At 31.0% G+C, this 16,313-nt stretch overlaps 2 protein-coding genes across 3 annotated transcripts; one reads left to right on the top strand and one right to left on the bottom strand.

The window, feature by feature from the left end:
* Window positions 1–5,838: 5,838 nt before the first annotated feature.
* LOC125052539 lies at window positions 5,839–11,028 on the bottom strand. 2 transcript variants are annotated; one of them, XM_047653446.1, is made up of 3 exons: window positions 10,728–11,028; window positions 9,804–10,634; window positions 5,839–9,697 (listed from the first exon to the last, which is right to left on the bottom strand). In XM_047653446.1, the coding sequence occupies exons 2-3, from the start codon at window positions 9,977–9,979 to the stop codon at window positions 5,992–5,994; spliced, it is 3,882 nt and encodes a 1,293-aa protein (XP_047509402.1). In that variant the 5' UTR covers window positions 9,980–10,634; window positions 10,728–11,028; the 3' UTR covers window positions 5,839–5,991. The 2 variants fall into 2 exon arrangements, with proteins under 2 accessions (XP_047509402.1, XP_047509403.1); XM_047653447.1 differs by having other exon boundaries at window positions 9,804–11,028.
* Window positions 11,029–12,683: 1,655 nt separating this feature from the next.
* Window positions 12,684–16,309, top strand: LOC125052550. Its single transcript, XM_047653465.1, has 5 exons — window positions 12,684–12,788; window positions 14,190–14,316; window positions 14,508–14,778; window positions 15,420–15,542; window positions 15,894–16,309. Exons 1-5 carry the CDS (start codon window positions 12,725–12,727, stop codon window positions 16,014–16,016), a joined length of 708 nt encoding a protein of 235 aa, XP_047509421.1. The 5' UTR covers window positions 12,684–12,724; the 3' UTR covers window positions 16,017–16,309.
* The last annotated feature ends 4 nt before the right edge of the window (window positions 16,310–16,313 follow it).

The raw sequence follows: 16,313 nt of genomic DNA, 5'->3' as shown, positions 1-16,313 counted from the left end.
CTTTCGACGTTTATATGAATAGCCACCCAATGAGACCCCGGCTGTGAATCAGGGTCAAGATTGCATATGATAAGTGCTGGCACCTGAGCATACATCGGCAATCGATTTGAAGGATATACGTTGCTCTGGAGGCTGGGATGTATTCTACGAAGACTCATTTGCACTTCTAGTGTGTTCATACTTTAATACGCGTTTACTCCCCTACTCTTTCACTCTTTTACTGACTACATTTATTACTATCAATTCATATTTATACCAATGTATTTAAACACACATAATATGATCTCAACATAAGTAATGAGTCTCTTTGTAAAAAAAGTAATGAAGGTAAATAAAAACCATGTCATATTCGATTACATTATATTTTATTATTCTTAATATCATAATAATTACATAAGTGATTGCTTAACTACTATAATCCACACATACATTTCTGTTCTTATCTATTTCTATAATATTTGAAAACTCTGCGTAAACTACACAGTTAATTGTTTCAGTCAATGCGCTCTCGAATCTTACTTCCATTCTTACACTACCATGGCGTACAAGATTCCAATGCACATTAGAGTTAGCCGACAAGTCAGGTGTTAAATCAAAAGCTAGTAAACAGTATCCATTTGAATATTGTTCCCTCGATATTCCATTACCTTCGTTAAGAAAATGTATACCGGTGCCTGAGTACAGGGTGTGGTATGCGCTAGTAAATACATCGTTTGGAAATGATGGTTGTAACGATTTTGAAGGTATCTGTTGACCATCTATATATAGGCTAAATGAGCAAATACCAAAATTTTCAAAGTTGAAAGGATTTTTAACATAACTACCGTTGAATGCTGTATTATTCACAAAACCTATAATACATCTCTTAGGAACCTGTCCTAAAAATATATTGTCCAGTGTTTTACCCTGCACACCAGCTGGTATGGTCAGGACTTTCACTTCACCTCTTGTAATAGGATATTTAGCCGTAGTAGTGGCAAGAACCTTTTGATGAGCTATTAGTATTGATGGATTAATTTTTGCTCTGCGTATTATTAAAGTTGCATCTGTTATACAGACTTTGTACTTATTATCTGCATTCTGTGACATGAGGTTAAATGTTTCTCTCGATCTAACTAATTTTATAGATAATTCGACCCCGTTCATGAGGAATTTATCTTGATTGAATATATCCCCATGTAAATGCCCAATCATTTCAACATCCTTTCCATCCTTTGAAAGTTGTTGTCTTTTGTAAAAGCCCTTGTTTGCCTCATTAGTTTCATTCATTTTACCAGCTGTATCCTCGTACCACAAACCACATGTCAAATGTGATTGTTTGGCGGATGATGAATAATTTAATAGAGTTTCTATGAAAGCGCGATATGCATAAGTATTATTTGGGGGTGACACAAGTTTTTGGTTTAGGTAAACATCCAATTGGTTAAATAAAGAATGTAACCAATTATTGACTGGTGCCACTACATTAGCTGCATTAACTGCAGAACCGTCTTGATTTTTAATTTGAGCCTTGAGATGGAGTAGTGTATGCGAAAGGTCTATGTAGTCATCTCCTGTACCAGGTACTTGGAATTCGATAGGTCCATCATCACTTAATGAAGAAATTGGTTTGTAATGTATCCAGTGTCCATATTCGATACTTGTTTGTGTGGAAGGAAGAGCAAACAGATCCAATTCAGATTTAACGCACTCACATGAATGATTATGAATAAATGACATTATGATTAGTTTGAAAATATATCCTTGGAAATATTAATATTTTTGTTCCTTGTTTTCTTTGAAGCGCCTTTCACTTTGAGGGGTGAAACTCGAATGAGCTCATTACAATATTTTCGTCTCTTATTAACACCCGATCCAGTCATAAGTTTATCAATTTTGGTATCAACTTTGCGTTTAAGGTTAGAACTAGCCTCTTTCAATCGATTTTTAATGGATTCTTTAATAGGACGACTAGCTACAACATCTGACAAAAGCCCAATACCGCTGTTAAGTGCTTCTTTTCCAATCACCTTAGCACCACTAGTGAGTAAAGGTAGCACACTTCGAAATAACCCCCCAAGAAAACTTCCGATACCATGACCACGTTGATGTAAGGCTCCTTTGTAGATTACATTTATACCAGACCCAGCTTGTTGCGAATAATAATGTTCATAAGGACATATAAAAGTTTCTTGAGGTGTATACATTTTAAAAAGGAAATATAGATTATATTTTTTTAAAATGAAGTTTCACACACGATGTACCGTATTGAAATGGTACCGCATTTCCCGTGGTTGTTCTTATATCTATCTCAATAACATCAAATTCTCTTCTCATTACCGGTAAATAATGTGGTGGTGAAAATATATGCATTTTATTTGAACCATATATGTATTTAGCAGGATCTAAGGGTATAATTCTCAATAGGGGTGTCATGACATCACCAACAATTTGTGGTTCTATAATATCGCAATACACAAATAATTGTGATGGTAACCCCAAATGTAGATTAGCAGGGCGTTTACCGATATTATGATTTACTAAATTGGTATCTGGCTCAAATCCAAGTTGAAAGCTCAAATTAGGTGATAGAGATAGTGAAATTATTGATGGATCCTTTACTGCAACAGAGACAAACTTTGACACGGTGTCCTGACGAAAACTAACTTTCTCTTTCGAATTTAAAGCAATAAGAATATTTTGTATATTATCATAGTTGGTGGCTGGTATATGGTTCTTATACATTAGTGTGGTCTCTTCATTATTGATGGTAGTTTTTTTACTTATGTATATGATATTTTCATGTTCTTGCACGGAGAACATAGTAGAGGGATATTGAAACTCAACTATACCTACCATCCATTCTCCTTCTAATGTAATGGCTTTAGGTACTTTTGTAGAAAAATTTGATGTCATATTTCCCGGGAAATATTGTGTGGAACTATTGCTGAGTAAAGTTAAATAGAAACTTTCCTTCATTGTAGATTTTTAATATTCGACAGTAAGACCCAAGAATTAAATTTGTTAGGATATCCTTTCCATTTAACTAATACTTCCTTTCTAATACCGCTTTTACGTGATCTGATGATTTTATCAATTTTATATTCGGAAGTGGGGGAAAAAGTTATTTTTTGTAATTCTTTTTCATAAAAAGTTCCTGTTATTGATTCATTTTCTAAGTCGTTTAAAGTGTATACAACCCACGGGGAACGATCTATAATCGAAGTAATGATAAAAATTTCATTACTCCAATTACTTTCATAACCTTTTTGAAAAACATGTTTGTATTTTGTAATTCTTACATAGTCACCAACGTTAAACTTAGGTACTTTGTTTAAACTTGAAATATAAGTCTTTTCATCATAATATAAATTCCGCCAAACTTCCATAATGTTTTCCATTTTAACATCACATGGTCTCATCTTGATACTAGAGTGCACACTGTGATTATAAGAACTAACCAAATCTTGTAAAATATCTATATAGCGATAAGTATTCTTATGTGTAAAATAACGCCACATTTTCATTTTCAATGTTCTCTGAAATCGTTCTACTATACTTGCCTTTATATCTGGATTATTTGTAGTGTAATAATTTATATTTTTACGTTTTAAATAAGTTTGGACATCCTTAGATACAAATTCCGTACCCTTATCTGATTGAATATGTCTAGGAACAGTTTTAGCTTCATCAAAGATGCTAGTAAAACACGTTTTTATTGTGCATGAATCCTTCTTTTTCATTGCTCTAACATAAGCATACTTACTAAAGGCGTCAATAACACACAAAATATATTTATATCCATTATTATATTCTATGTAAGTTCTTAAATCACTTAAATCAGCTTGCCACAGTTCATTAATATTTGATAAAATATATTTATTACGTGGGAACTTTTTTATAACCGGTTTATGTAATGTATATGTTTCTTGAGACTGCAACCATTTTGAAACGTCACTTTTTGAGATTTTTCCATTCATTGCCTTTGTTAACTTATTGACACTGCTGTAACCAGCTGGATGTGAAATATCATAATAGATGCGATGTAACTCTAATACGGGGTCCATTTCTCCCAATCACTTTTGTTTCTCAATTTATTGATGTGTTTAGATTGTGTTGGAGTTGGGGAAACCTCAGTTTGTGATTCTTGAATCAATGTTTTATCTTTACTATTAAGGTCAGATATATATTTGATTCTTTTCAGATTACCAATGTATGTTAGCGGTGTATTTATATCATTTAAAAACTTGGCGAATATTTCCCAACCGATTGGATCAGATCTCTTCGAGGGTCGTAAGATGTCATTCACTAAATCTATAATATTACTCCCTGGTATTTCTTGTCCACTAATGAAAACTGTTCCATTTTTATTCCATTGCAATTGATCTGTTTTATTTACTATTGTATCCATCAATAATTCACCCCTCCTCATATAAGTTTTAGGAATTAATTTTAATATTTCTTTTGGTTGTAACCCATATGCGATGTCTTCACCCGTTGGGAGTTGTTTAACATTTAGCATTTTTTCATTTTCACTAGTAGTTATATTATTGATGTTCCGGTTTTCATTAGTATTATCATTTATTACCTTTTCAGTTATTGTTATTTCTTGAGGTTGACGTTCTTCCATGGAGTAATGTAAGTATCTTTGTAAAATTTGTAGATAAAGCGCCCATTTTTCGCGATCATCCAATTTACTTGATATAATTTTTTCCATTTCTAAATCCAATCTACTTTGCGGTGTTGCTTTATTTTCATTCTGATGTTTAAGTTTATCAATAAAGTCTTGCTCAACAAGAAGCATTTTTTTTGTGTTCATTGTGATTTATTAAAACAACTTACAAGGGTACTTAGAATTGTACCCAAAATTATGGGAAGAAAGGACCCTCCTTTTTGTATTAATATATTTTTCCTGTATTCAAAACTTTTTCCTTTACTGATCAGATTACGTAAGAGATTTTTAATTTTTTTTAATTTTGTTTTTGTATTCTCTTTTAAAGGTACTTTTCCTTGTAAAACATTGTGAATACATTCACATATACAGTTAATTTCTTGATTATTACAAGACTTCAGTAATATCCTACGATGTTTGGGTTTTAATTTATGTAAAGCTGATAACAATTCCTTATGCGTTGTTATTCGTTGATACATGGTTCATTACTGACTTAGAGTGGCTGATTACAAAGATACTTATACCTTTTCATAGGAACATATATTGTACAAAAATTACTAGATTCAAATATTTTAGATTTTATGCGGCGAGCATCATCAGTGTTTTGTTTCAAATCAATCATTAAATAACCATGAGCTTCTTTAGTAGCATCGGTATATGAATCTTCAATAAACTTCGTGTCTTCCGGTGAAACTTGTCTAGCTAGAAATCGTATTTGAGTTTTGTCACGGGGATTTTTAAAATAAATAATATAACTTGAATTAAGTGAAATGTCGCGCTGTCCTCTTCCTTGATGAAATAAGTTTTGGGTTATGTAAAAAACACTCAAATTTCTATGGTGACTACCTTTTGTAAATATATCAACAACTCGACCATCAGATTCCCTCATTAAGTCATCTATTATAATCAAATGTGGATTTTTACCATCAAACATATGCAATTCCGGTAGTCCTTGGTGGTAATTTACTCCAGGTATATTATATAGCGGCTGCATTTCATCATAACACCATGTTATTTCTAAAAAAATCTCATTACATATACTACTTTTATGCTTAATGAAATTTGCAACAAAGTTAGATTTTCCACATCCACTAGGTCCTGCTACGATGGCAGCAAAGGGATGAATAAAATGAATCATTATTTTTTGACTTCTGTCTTCTTCAGGGAAAGGAATAAAACTAAGTTGATATTTTAAAAACAATTTATTTATATGAAATATACAAAAAATGTAAGTGTTATATCACAATATTAATGTACAGTACACGTTTATACATTATACATGTACAAAACAAATTTATTTTACATAAAAATTTACAATTTGTTATATTTACAATACTTAATTACATACTATTGATTTGGTAATGACCTATAGGTAACGTATCGATTTTGTTTGGTAAAATGTACCGCTTTGTGTCATTAAAAGATAAACACACCTTATTTATTTCCTGTGTAAAAATTGTATGTTTTAATGATCTAAACCGATACATTTTACAATGCTGTACGTTTTTATTAAACAAACATGACTTATAATTATCCAACGTTAATTTTTTAGTGACACATTTGTTAACACCCTTCGCCTTAGTAATAATTTTATCATCTACCTGTAATGCATACATTTTTGATCGCAAACCCACAAATTCTGTAAAGATTTTACCACAATTTTCATCTTTGAAATAACCTAATTTTTTCTTATTTACTTGAGGAAAATTAAAAACATTGTTTGGATTATAATCTGATGTATCGAAATGTGTACAAATGTCTGGCTTTATATCATTATAAAAGTTACTAGTAAATATTTGATAAATGAGACTGTCAGTATCTGTATACAGTAGTTTCAGATTTGAAGTAAATTTCTCTTTCATGTAATTATAGTGGAAATCATACATCAGCGTTTTAGATATATCTAATATACAAAATCCGAGATAAATAGGTTTATTATAAATTAATTTCATTTTGTTTAATTGAATTGCAACAAGACTATCAGAAAATATTGAAACACTGTGAAAATGTGGTTGAGCAATTAGATCCCCAGCCCCCAATACTTTGCCCCTATTTTCCCAGTGGGTTAACAGTTTAACGTTAACTCGTTTCTCAATATTTTCCATAGTCTTACCAAAAACTGCGTTGTTCATGAGTTTATAGAAATCTTTCTCAAAATCAGAATTAGCTCGAGTTCTTAATTGTGTATTAAGGTCTATATAGTTCTTTAACCATGGACTCTGCTTAAATTTTAATATTCTATAAACTTTTAATAATTTTAAACCCATTTTCAAACATTGAATTAAATTTCGATAATGAATAATATATTTGGATTTATTTTTTAAGTTTGGAATCAATCTAATTTCCTTAGCGTCCCCAACTGGTATATTTTCTGGACAAAGAGGTAAATCTGAATGTTTATCATGTAAATCCACCGGATACTCCAGATCTACCTCTAAGATAAAACCTATATCTGATGAACAACTAACATTAAAATCCGTATCAGCACTAACCCACTCAAAACCACCTGTAGGTAGATATTGTGACATTGCCCAACCATATAGATTATTGGCATCGAAATACATTAAGAATGACTCTTTATCTTTCGCATTATAGTCAGACATGTAAACATTATTTGCTTTTGCATAGCGAGTGCTACATTGCGAAACACCACCACGAATTCCTGATTTAATAAAAGCAATCATATCTATATCAGAAAGTAATTCAATCTCTGTTTTAGTATGTTTTAACATAGCATCCCAACTTAATCCAGGTGCTGTATAGTAATGAGCCGGGTCTAAATCGTACGTTTTAATGCAAACACGCCTAAAATTTTCAAAAATATCTGCTAACAATAAAACATCAGTTTTTAAATAAAGATTTGAATAATCCAACATATTTTTACAATTGAAATGATTCCAAACATCTTTAGCATGGTTGTAATCTTCATTAGAAATAATGGAATCTGTGAGACTACTGTAAAAGTGTGGAAGATCTGGAAGTTGATTGTAGTTTAATGTATCAAAATCTTTAATAAATTCATATGGAAATACACCTTTTTTAGTCAGCCGTTTAAAGTCTTCTGAATTGGGAAAGCATTTTGATAATTCATTAAAATTATTTTTTGTTAAATTTTTTGCTAAAGTATCTAAGCTACTGGGTAAAAATTTTAGGGAATCCACAAAACGTAAAGTTACATTACTGTTATTGATTTTAAGAACCTTTGAAAATGATATGTATTTTTCTTTGTTTTGTGGGAGAACTTCTACCTGACCTTCATCAAAGTTTAAGGCATGTACGATAAAATGTGCATCATAATGGCTTAAATTGTGCAGGAAGACTGGTATAGTGTAAGGGACTCTAAATTTTTCTGAACAAACTTTATGTATGACCCCAACAAATTCCCCAGTAAACCAATCGTGGTAAATCATTGAATTCCCACACAAAATTTTATTACAAATATAACAATGAATAGATTTGCTAACTATATCTTGCTGAATTGGTGATATTTTATTAGCAACTTTTTGGAAACCAATTTTTTTAACAATTGTTGTCAAATTATCTTTCAGGGTTTCCATAAATTTTAAAGCACAGTTTTCACCAGTATATGTTACATATTTAGACAATTTATCATCGTATGAGCATTTAATGTAGTACCCAAAACTATACACATTATGTTTTTGTACATTTATTGTATGTGATTTTGAAGGATCGTTTGAACATGATGCTAAGGGACTTAAAAAAGCCTCAAAATCCGCATATATAACAAAAGGTAACATCAATTTACGTTGAAATTTATCAAAACTTAATTTATTTTCAGATACAATATCGCCCCACCAATTTTTTTTATTTTTATCTACGCTTGGTATTTGTGTACAAATATGTCTGCAATCATTTTTTTGATGGTTATTTAAACGTTCAGATGTTGAAAAATATTGTAAACAAAAGTCACATAGATATATAGCTTCCTTGGATTTCGAAACTTGACTACTTATTAATCGTGACATATTTTTTATATAACAATAATGACCGATTTTACCCTGTGTCAAATATAGTAAATTTATATGAGTCTGCATTTTATTCTTTGTAAAATACAATGGCCCAACAATACAATGCTTTTTTCTTTGTTCATTATATTCTAACCCAAAAACATTAATGCTTACATTATTAAGACTTTCAATTTTGTGTATATCCTTTAATTTGACTGGAAATTTAATATTACCGAACTTTAATTTATGACTGTATTTGGTGTATGATGATACTCTATCCGAATTTTTATGAATTGGAAATAAAGCAGATAACAGTGCCCACTTAAAACAGGCGTCATCAGTGTTTTTAACATTTATCACAGCTTTTTTTATTTTTATATCATGTGGTAACTCAATAAAGGATTTTCCTCTTAAAGGGTTAAATTGATTTAAATTCATATCCAAATGTAAAATTTTTTTCAGACTCCACCCACTATCCTTTCTCTCGAATGAATTTATATAGTTTATTAGAGATTTTGTGAGAGTTGTATAAAATATATTTAAATCATCACCAATACAAACAATAAAATTCATTGATTGGAAATCAAAAGTGTTGTTAATGTTTTTTGTCTCCTGAACAAAGTCACCATATAAAATGAAATTTATTTTTAAAATTGTATGATCTTCTATAGATTTATTTATTATTGTAAATATTGTATCTTTGACAGATGCAAGAAATAACTCTGGTGTCTCAAACTGTAAATCATTTTGATTTTCTGAAGTTACTCTATAGGTTATTATTCTATTACCGAACGCAGTCTCAATTATCTTAACATTGGGTTTTATTGAATGTTGTTTTTTATTTACATTATTTTTATGTGCATTGCTCCTTAGATGATTAGCGAAATATTTTTTGGAAACATTTCTATTACAAATACAGCAAAATTTCATGTTAAAATTATTACCTTCATTCGATGTTGATTGCTCTTGTGAAGACCGTGAAAGATCCATGTTCGATCCAGATTTTATTCTTTTGATGTCAGCAGAGTTAATATCAACAGCTGCTTTCCTTTTAGTTCCACGACCCATTTGATCAACCCTGTCGAATAAAATTTTATTATATTTAACTGTTAGAAATGCGAATAGAGAAATAAAAATAAAAAAATTAAATATATATAGAAAATATGATAATTAAATATACTCACAGTTTCCCATCGAATTCATCACATAGCACCATCATTCTTTGATCATAAAATGGGTGATTTAAATCATTTCTTTCTATTTCCTCACAAACGTTGAAAAGTTCAATTGTATCAATGGATAAGCTTTCAAATTCATGATCCATTTCATCAAAAAAAACACTAACACATTCTTGAGACATTGTATATATGTATTCGTTTCACAACTGTTTTTTGTCTCACACTTTTAACCTTAATGCGCAAAGGTCTTCAACAAAAAGCACAATGATTGACTTTGTACAATGCAACATAGTATTTATACTAGTGGAAAACTGAAACATTACTTAATTATATAAACATATGGTATTAAAATCTGAAGCATGAAGAAACTAAATGAAACTAATTTTTAAAACTGTAACGTTTTACACTATCTTCCTCGGATATCCCCTTTGTTATGTTGTATACAATATCCTTTATCTGAACATCAATGTTGGAATCGTTTTTCATATAATATTTAACACGAATATCTGCATTTTTCCAATGTTGTGCCACTGGGATTTCTTTCAACTTTTTTAAACTATATAATTCCATTTTCACAAGTATGTCAGCGTCCATTCCATCATCTTTATCAGTCGATATATATGAAATGCTTCCCTCCTTCCCTGCACGGCCAACACTTGAAGAAAGTTTAGTTTTTTTCTTCTTCCGGTCAGGTTCTTGAAGAAAAAAGTCATCTAAACGATTGGTCTTCTTATTTTTATTTTCTGTTATGTTTAAAACCTCTTCTTCATCATCAGATAAATTATAATAATTATATGGTCTGAAACATTTATCCACATCTTTCAGGTTGTATGAAGACTAACATAAACAAATCAAAATGCGTTTCAAAAAATAAATAGGAATTATTAAAGAATTTACTGAAACCAAATTTATAAAATTTAAATAACTTACCTCCATTGTTGTTTATTATTTCAAACTTTCAACCACTTCACTTTTGCCGAACTTAGAGCACAATACTAAATCTTTCTACAAGTATCGGGTTATATAGACTGGTAATGGATATCATTATCTAGTTACGATATTCAACTCGACTGCATGTTTGAACAAGTATCCATACCTATCAGTAAAATGTGGATAAGAAATACAAAGGGCACTCTAAATACCCTTTGCAATCTTAATAGTCATTGCATTTTTAAAATATTTTTGAAATAGATAATAACAGAAATGTGTGTATCTAGTAGTTTAGCAACCATATATACGTATAATTATTATAATATTAAGAACAATAAAATATATTTACGAATATGAAAATATAAACGAATAACCTTATCAGGTTTTTATTAACCTTCATTACTTTTGAAGTATATTTTAGGACAGGTTCCTAAGAGATGTATTATAGGTTTTGTGAATAATACAGCATTCAACGGTAGTTATGTTAAAAATCCTTTCAACTTTGAAAATTTTGGTATTTGCTCATTTAGCCTATATATAGATGGTCAACAGATACCTTCAAAATCGTTACAACCATCATTTCCAAACGATGTATTTACTAGCGCATACCACACCCTGTACTCAGGCACCGGTATACATTTTCTTAACGAAGGTAATGGAATATCGAGGGAACAATATTCAAATGGATACTGTTTACTAGCTTTTGATTTAACACCTGACTTGTCGGCTAACTCTAATGTGCATTGGAATCTTGTACGCCATGGTAGTGTAAGAATGGAAGTAAGATTCGAGAGCGCATTGACTGAAACAATTAACTGTGTAGTTTACGCAGAGTTTTCAAATATTATAGAAATAGATAAGAACAGAAATGTATGTGTGGATTATAGTAGTTAAGCAATCACTTATGTAATTATTATGATATTAAGAATAATAAAATATAATGTAATCGAATATGACATGGTTTTTATTTACCTTCATTACTTTTTTTTTTTTTTTTTTTTTTTTTAGGCGGGCGCTGCCTCCGAAACAGCTTTTTTTACCGAAGCAGTGGGTGAGGCAGTGCCCGGGAATCCATACTACTGGCTTATTACTCTGTAACATCCAATAGTGATACCGATAGGAATCCCGATCCCAATAATGAGTTTTTGTTCCGTTACATCAGTGCTACGGATATTGGGACAACTACATCGAAATTGCATACAAAAACGTTTAAGAACTTTGGTATTACGTATAATTTAGATAACACCTTTCAATTCATATTTACGAGAATTCATTAATATACAATTTTCTTTTCTATAAAAAAATTCTATATATTTCTATATAGAATTTTTTCTTCTCTTTATCTTCGATTTATATTGGAAACTGTTCAATAGTACTATACTAAATTAAATTTGACTGAATCGATGTATAAACTACTATTAACTTCGATTAATTGTACTCGTTGTGTATTAATTTTCTGTAACAAACAAAATATTATATTCAATCATACAATATTTTTAAGAATAACAATAGATTAGAAGTCGTCGTTTCAGCCTGTCGATGTCGACTGGAGGCTTCTCTCCAAAATTTCTAGTACGACTGGTTCCCCGCGCTCTGCATCCTTTGTTCTATTGTGCATGTTTTTTTAGGATCTCTATATAGTAGCTTACCAAGCAAGTGATCAGGCTGATCTGTGGAAGAGAAGATAGGCAGATCGCATCTGTTAGTATCTGAAGATAGTTCGTGTTAGGGGGCTAAGTTGCTAGTACTCGCCACGCTTGGCAAACGGGTTGGTGAGCGCAGTTTATCTTGAGGCTAAATGGGAAAAACTGCCCATTTTTTCCACTCCACGACGATGAAGGTTAAGTATTATATATTAGGTATATCAAGATCATTCTCAAATGTAATCAGCTTATAATTTATTATCGGTGAATCAAATATTAAATTATCAAATATTGATAAAAAGTTGCTTTGAAAACTTCTTGAATTTGTTCGAAACGTATTGTATTCTCCTAGCAATGTTGAAGGTTTTGTGTACAATTTTCTTAAGTTTTCCTGTAGGAATTCTCTCTCAAGCATGGCGTAAGTTATAACATTTTAAGAAGTATTAATTTTATATAACTAACTGTTATTTTTTAAACAAAATGACCTTCTAGTAGCTATTACATATAAACTATTTTATGAATTATAAATAGTTACTTATTTTGGAACATTTTTATACAAATTCTTAAAAAGATAACAAGATATAAGTGATTTTACTTCATACTCAAACTCAAAATAACTTTATTCATAGAGGTAACCAAGTACACTTACGAACGTCAACAGAAAAGATGTTAAATTGATTCTAAATTTACATTTACTACCAGTTCGCAAGTCAAGGGCGTAGAGCGGGTCTGGCTGGTAAGAAGAACTGGCAAGAAACGTTTGGAGTCATACAAATTGGTTCTGTTTCGAGAATTTTATTGGTGAAAGTCACCATTTGTTTAAAATTCGTTTATATTTTAAGTAGGTACATATAACAAGGCTCCAAGAATATATTGACCACATAGTGTCATATTTAATTCCTTAAACTTATTCCATACTGAGTTCCTTGAGTAAACACAACAAATACCCCGAACAGCCCGCTTCTGCAGCACAAATATGGATTGAACCTCTGCAGCAGCACCCCACAGTAGAACACCGTAGGACATTACACTGTGTAGCTATGATATTTTAGTCGTGTCCTGATTCGTTAACTGTCAGATTTTCTTTACAACATATGCTGCAGAGCTCAGTGTATTCGAAAAAGTCTCTATGTGTGGAAATGGAGTTTACTATCTATTGTTATGCCTAGGAATACAGTTTTGTCAACAAAGTTTAGTTCACTGTCCTTAACTTTCATCTCGCTTTACGCTAGTAGATGTAAATACATGTTGTTATATTCTCATTAAGTAGTATATTATTTACATTAAACAAGTTAACTATACGAGAGTAAGAATTGTTTCCATCGTCCAATAATACGTTTTTCCTATTCACTTTAAATAGAAGTGAAGTGTCGTCAGCAAACAATAGGATCTCATGTACTCCGTTGACAATGAATGGGAGGTCGTTTATGTAAATCAGAAATAAGAAAGGCCCGACTTCTTTAATAAACGAAAATGTATTACATAAATCGACATTTCTGATTATTATAGCAGGGTAAAGTTATCAGACCTTGAACCCCATTTTCAGGCTGAGATAAATAAAACTACTTTTCCCCGGAACAATTGCTTCGCCGGGTTTAATTTTACTACGACCGATGACGAGTCGAGTAAACGCCTTGATTATACTTTAGAAGACAATAAAAACATCAACCATGTACCTACTAACCGTGACGTAATTATTGCACAGACTAATTTACTATTTGATTTGGCCTTGATAATTCGAGTAGAAAGGTCCGTTAATAATTTCCTAAACTACTAAACTAAATAACTTAATAATAATTTCTTGTAACATCTTTTTCAGACAACAAAGCCTGTTTAGAAGATGATGTAGGGTATGCTGAGAGACTTGCTCAGGAAACAATGTATAAAATCGAAAAAGATGTCAAGTTTTGCAATTTGAAAGTCGATGACTTTAATCAAACCATAAAGTAAGAAGAATTATGTATTTTAAAGTTTGAAGCAAGTAAATGAAGTGATTTAGAAATTACTTGATAAATTTCACTAAATATCACTCTTAAGTTATATAATTTTAAAGTATTTATACATGCTTAAAGCATAACATATGCCTTTAGTTTACTTATTTTAATAAATAATACAAAAAAAATATGAATGTTTCCAGCAATCACATGTACTCGTGGCACGTATCAGGCTCAGTTCAATATACAGATAATTTCCTGATTTCCATACAGAGCGTACACTTGGAGAAAATTTCTTCATTGGTCACTAGGAGATTGGTGAATAATGTGCCAGAATACCAAGCTGGTGTTCTATTTACCTTAGTTTTCAAACAGGTAAAAATAGGATTTAATGCTTTGGTGAAACTGGACAATCAACCAGAACAACGATATACGTTGGATTATTTGTATAACTCGATATCTTTTCCTATATCGGTAAGTTTGGACTGTCAAACTCAAAATTTTTCAACTATATTCATATAGGTAAACAAGTACACTTATGAACGTCAACAGAAAAGATGTTAAATTGATTCTGAATTTAAATTTACTACCAGTTCGCAAGTCAAGGGCGTAGAGCGTGCAAGAAGAACTGGCAAGAAACTCTCCGCTACTCTTTTTAATCGTTAAAATCGTCGTAAGTGTTGAGTCACAGTTACAAATTATTTGAACTGGAGCAAATCAATCCCAAGGATAAGAATCATTTAAATATTCGTCAAATTTATAAAAAGCTATATTCATTAATTTTAGTTTAACGAGTGTTTTGAATTTATTCAGTACATCGTACCATAAAAATTAAATACTTTATACCTACACTTCTGAGAGTAAATATAAAATAATCACCCACAGCACACTCGCTGTTTGGTATAACATACTTAAGTTTTTAAAATTTTATTCTATCTATATAACTTAGCTACTATCCGATAGCGACATATATAAAGGTTGCGATCCCGGCTTCAATATTAAATTTTGTATCACACGATCCTCGGCAAAAACACGTAATACGCGTAAAACACGGATACCGATCGTCGTGTTTTGTAATAACGGTATCTGTATCCATTACATGTGTTTCTTTGTAGATAGTCCGAATTTTGAACACAAACGAGACAACATACACCTCATCAAGGGCGGGAAATGTAGCGCATGTTGTGAGGATGAACTTTCTGCCTTACACGAATGTCAGTCAAGTTATAGGAAGGAACGTAAGTTAATATTGCTTTTATCGTTAAAACGTCGCTATAAACCAAAAATAACCTGGCGTCTGTCAAGTACAGCAGACTGATCACATACTTAAAATATTGAAACAAACGCAGAAATGTGACGGAAAAAAACAAAAACAAATGTTGGTTTGATGTTTCCGTTACATTATATTAAATATAGGACGATCTCAAATAATTTTTACAAACATAATCGGTATTAGAAATTTTTAAGCGCTACGCCAACAACACAAGGTAACTCCTCATACAAGCTAAACAATTTAATACAGAAAATTTATAGCTTGATATTTGTATGTTGTTAATGTCTCCTTGTAATGTTATTTTTAATTGTTGCAGTTTAAAAGTGATTCAATAAGTAGCTCATTTACTAAATGGGCCAGACAAATTTTTCTTCCAATAATGCAAGAACTTGAAGACATTATTACATTTCCTACAATAAGACTGGATGGATGCAAATAAAAAAAACTAAACTACATAAATCTTAAGTATAAAAAATATATTACATTGAAAAATAAGGTGATTCTTTAATTTACGACTGATCAATTTCTTAAAATACCTTGCTAAATAATTATCACAAATTTGAGCTGAGGTCTTGTGTCTAAAGAATTAGCATTAATCTTTTGAAATCTAGAAGTGTGCAGGATACTGTGTAGGTGGCTCATTTAGTAACCTATGGAAATGAATTAACTTATAGATGCCTTCTTCTAATTAAATTTAGATAACATCGGAATACATGACGTGAACTACATCTTCCTC

This window comes from Pieris napi, chromosome 9 (assembly GCF_905475465.1).
Source record: "Pieris napi chromosome 9, ilPieNapi1.2, whole genome shotgun sequence".
Taxonomy (NCBI): Eukaryota; Metazoa; Arthropoda; class Insecta; order Lepidoptera; family Pieridae; genus Pieris; species Pieris napi.
Note: the sequence above shows the minus strand (reverse complement) of the source record. Positions and strands in the feature narration are given on the sequence as shown.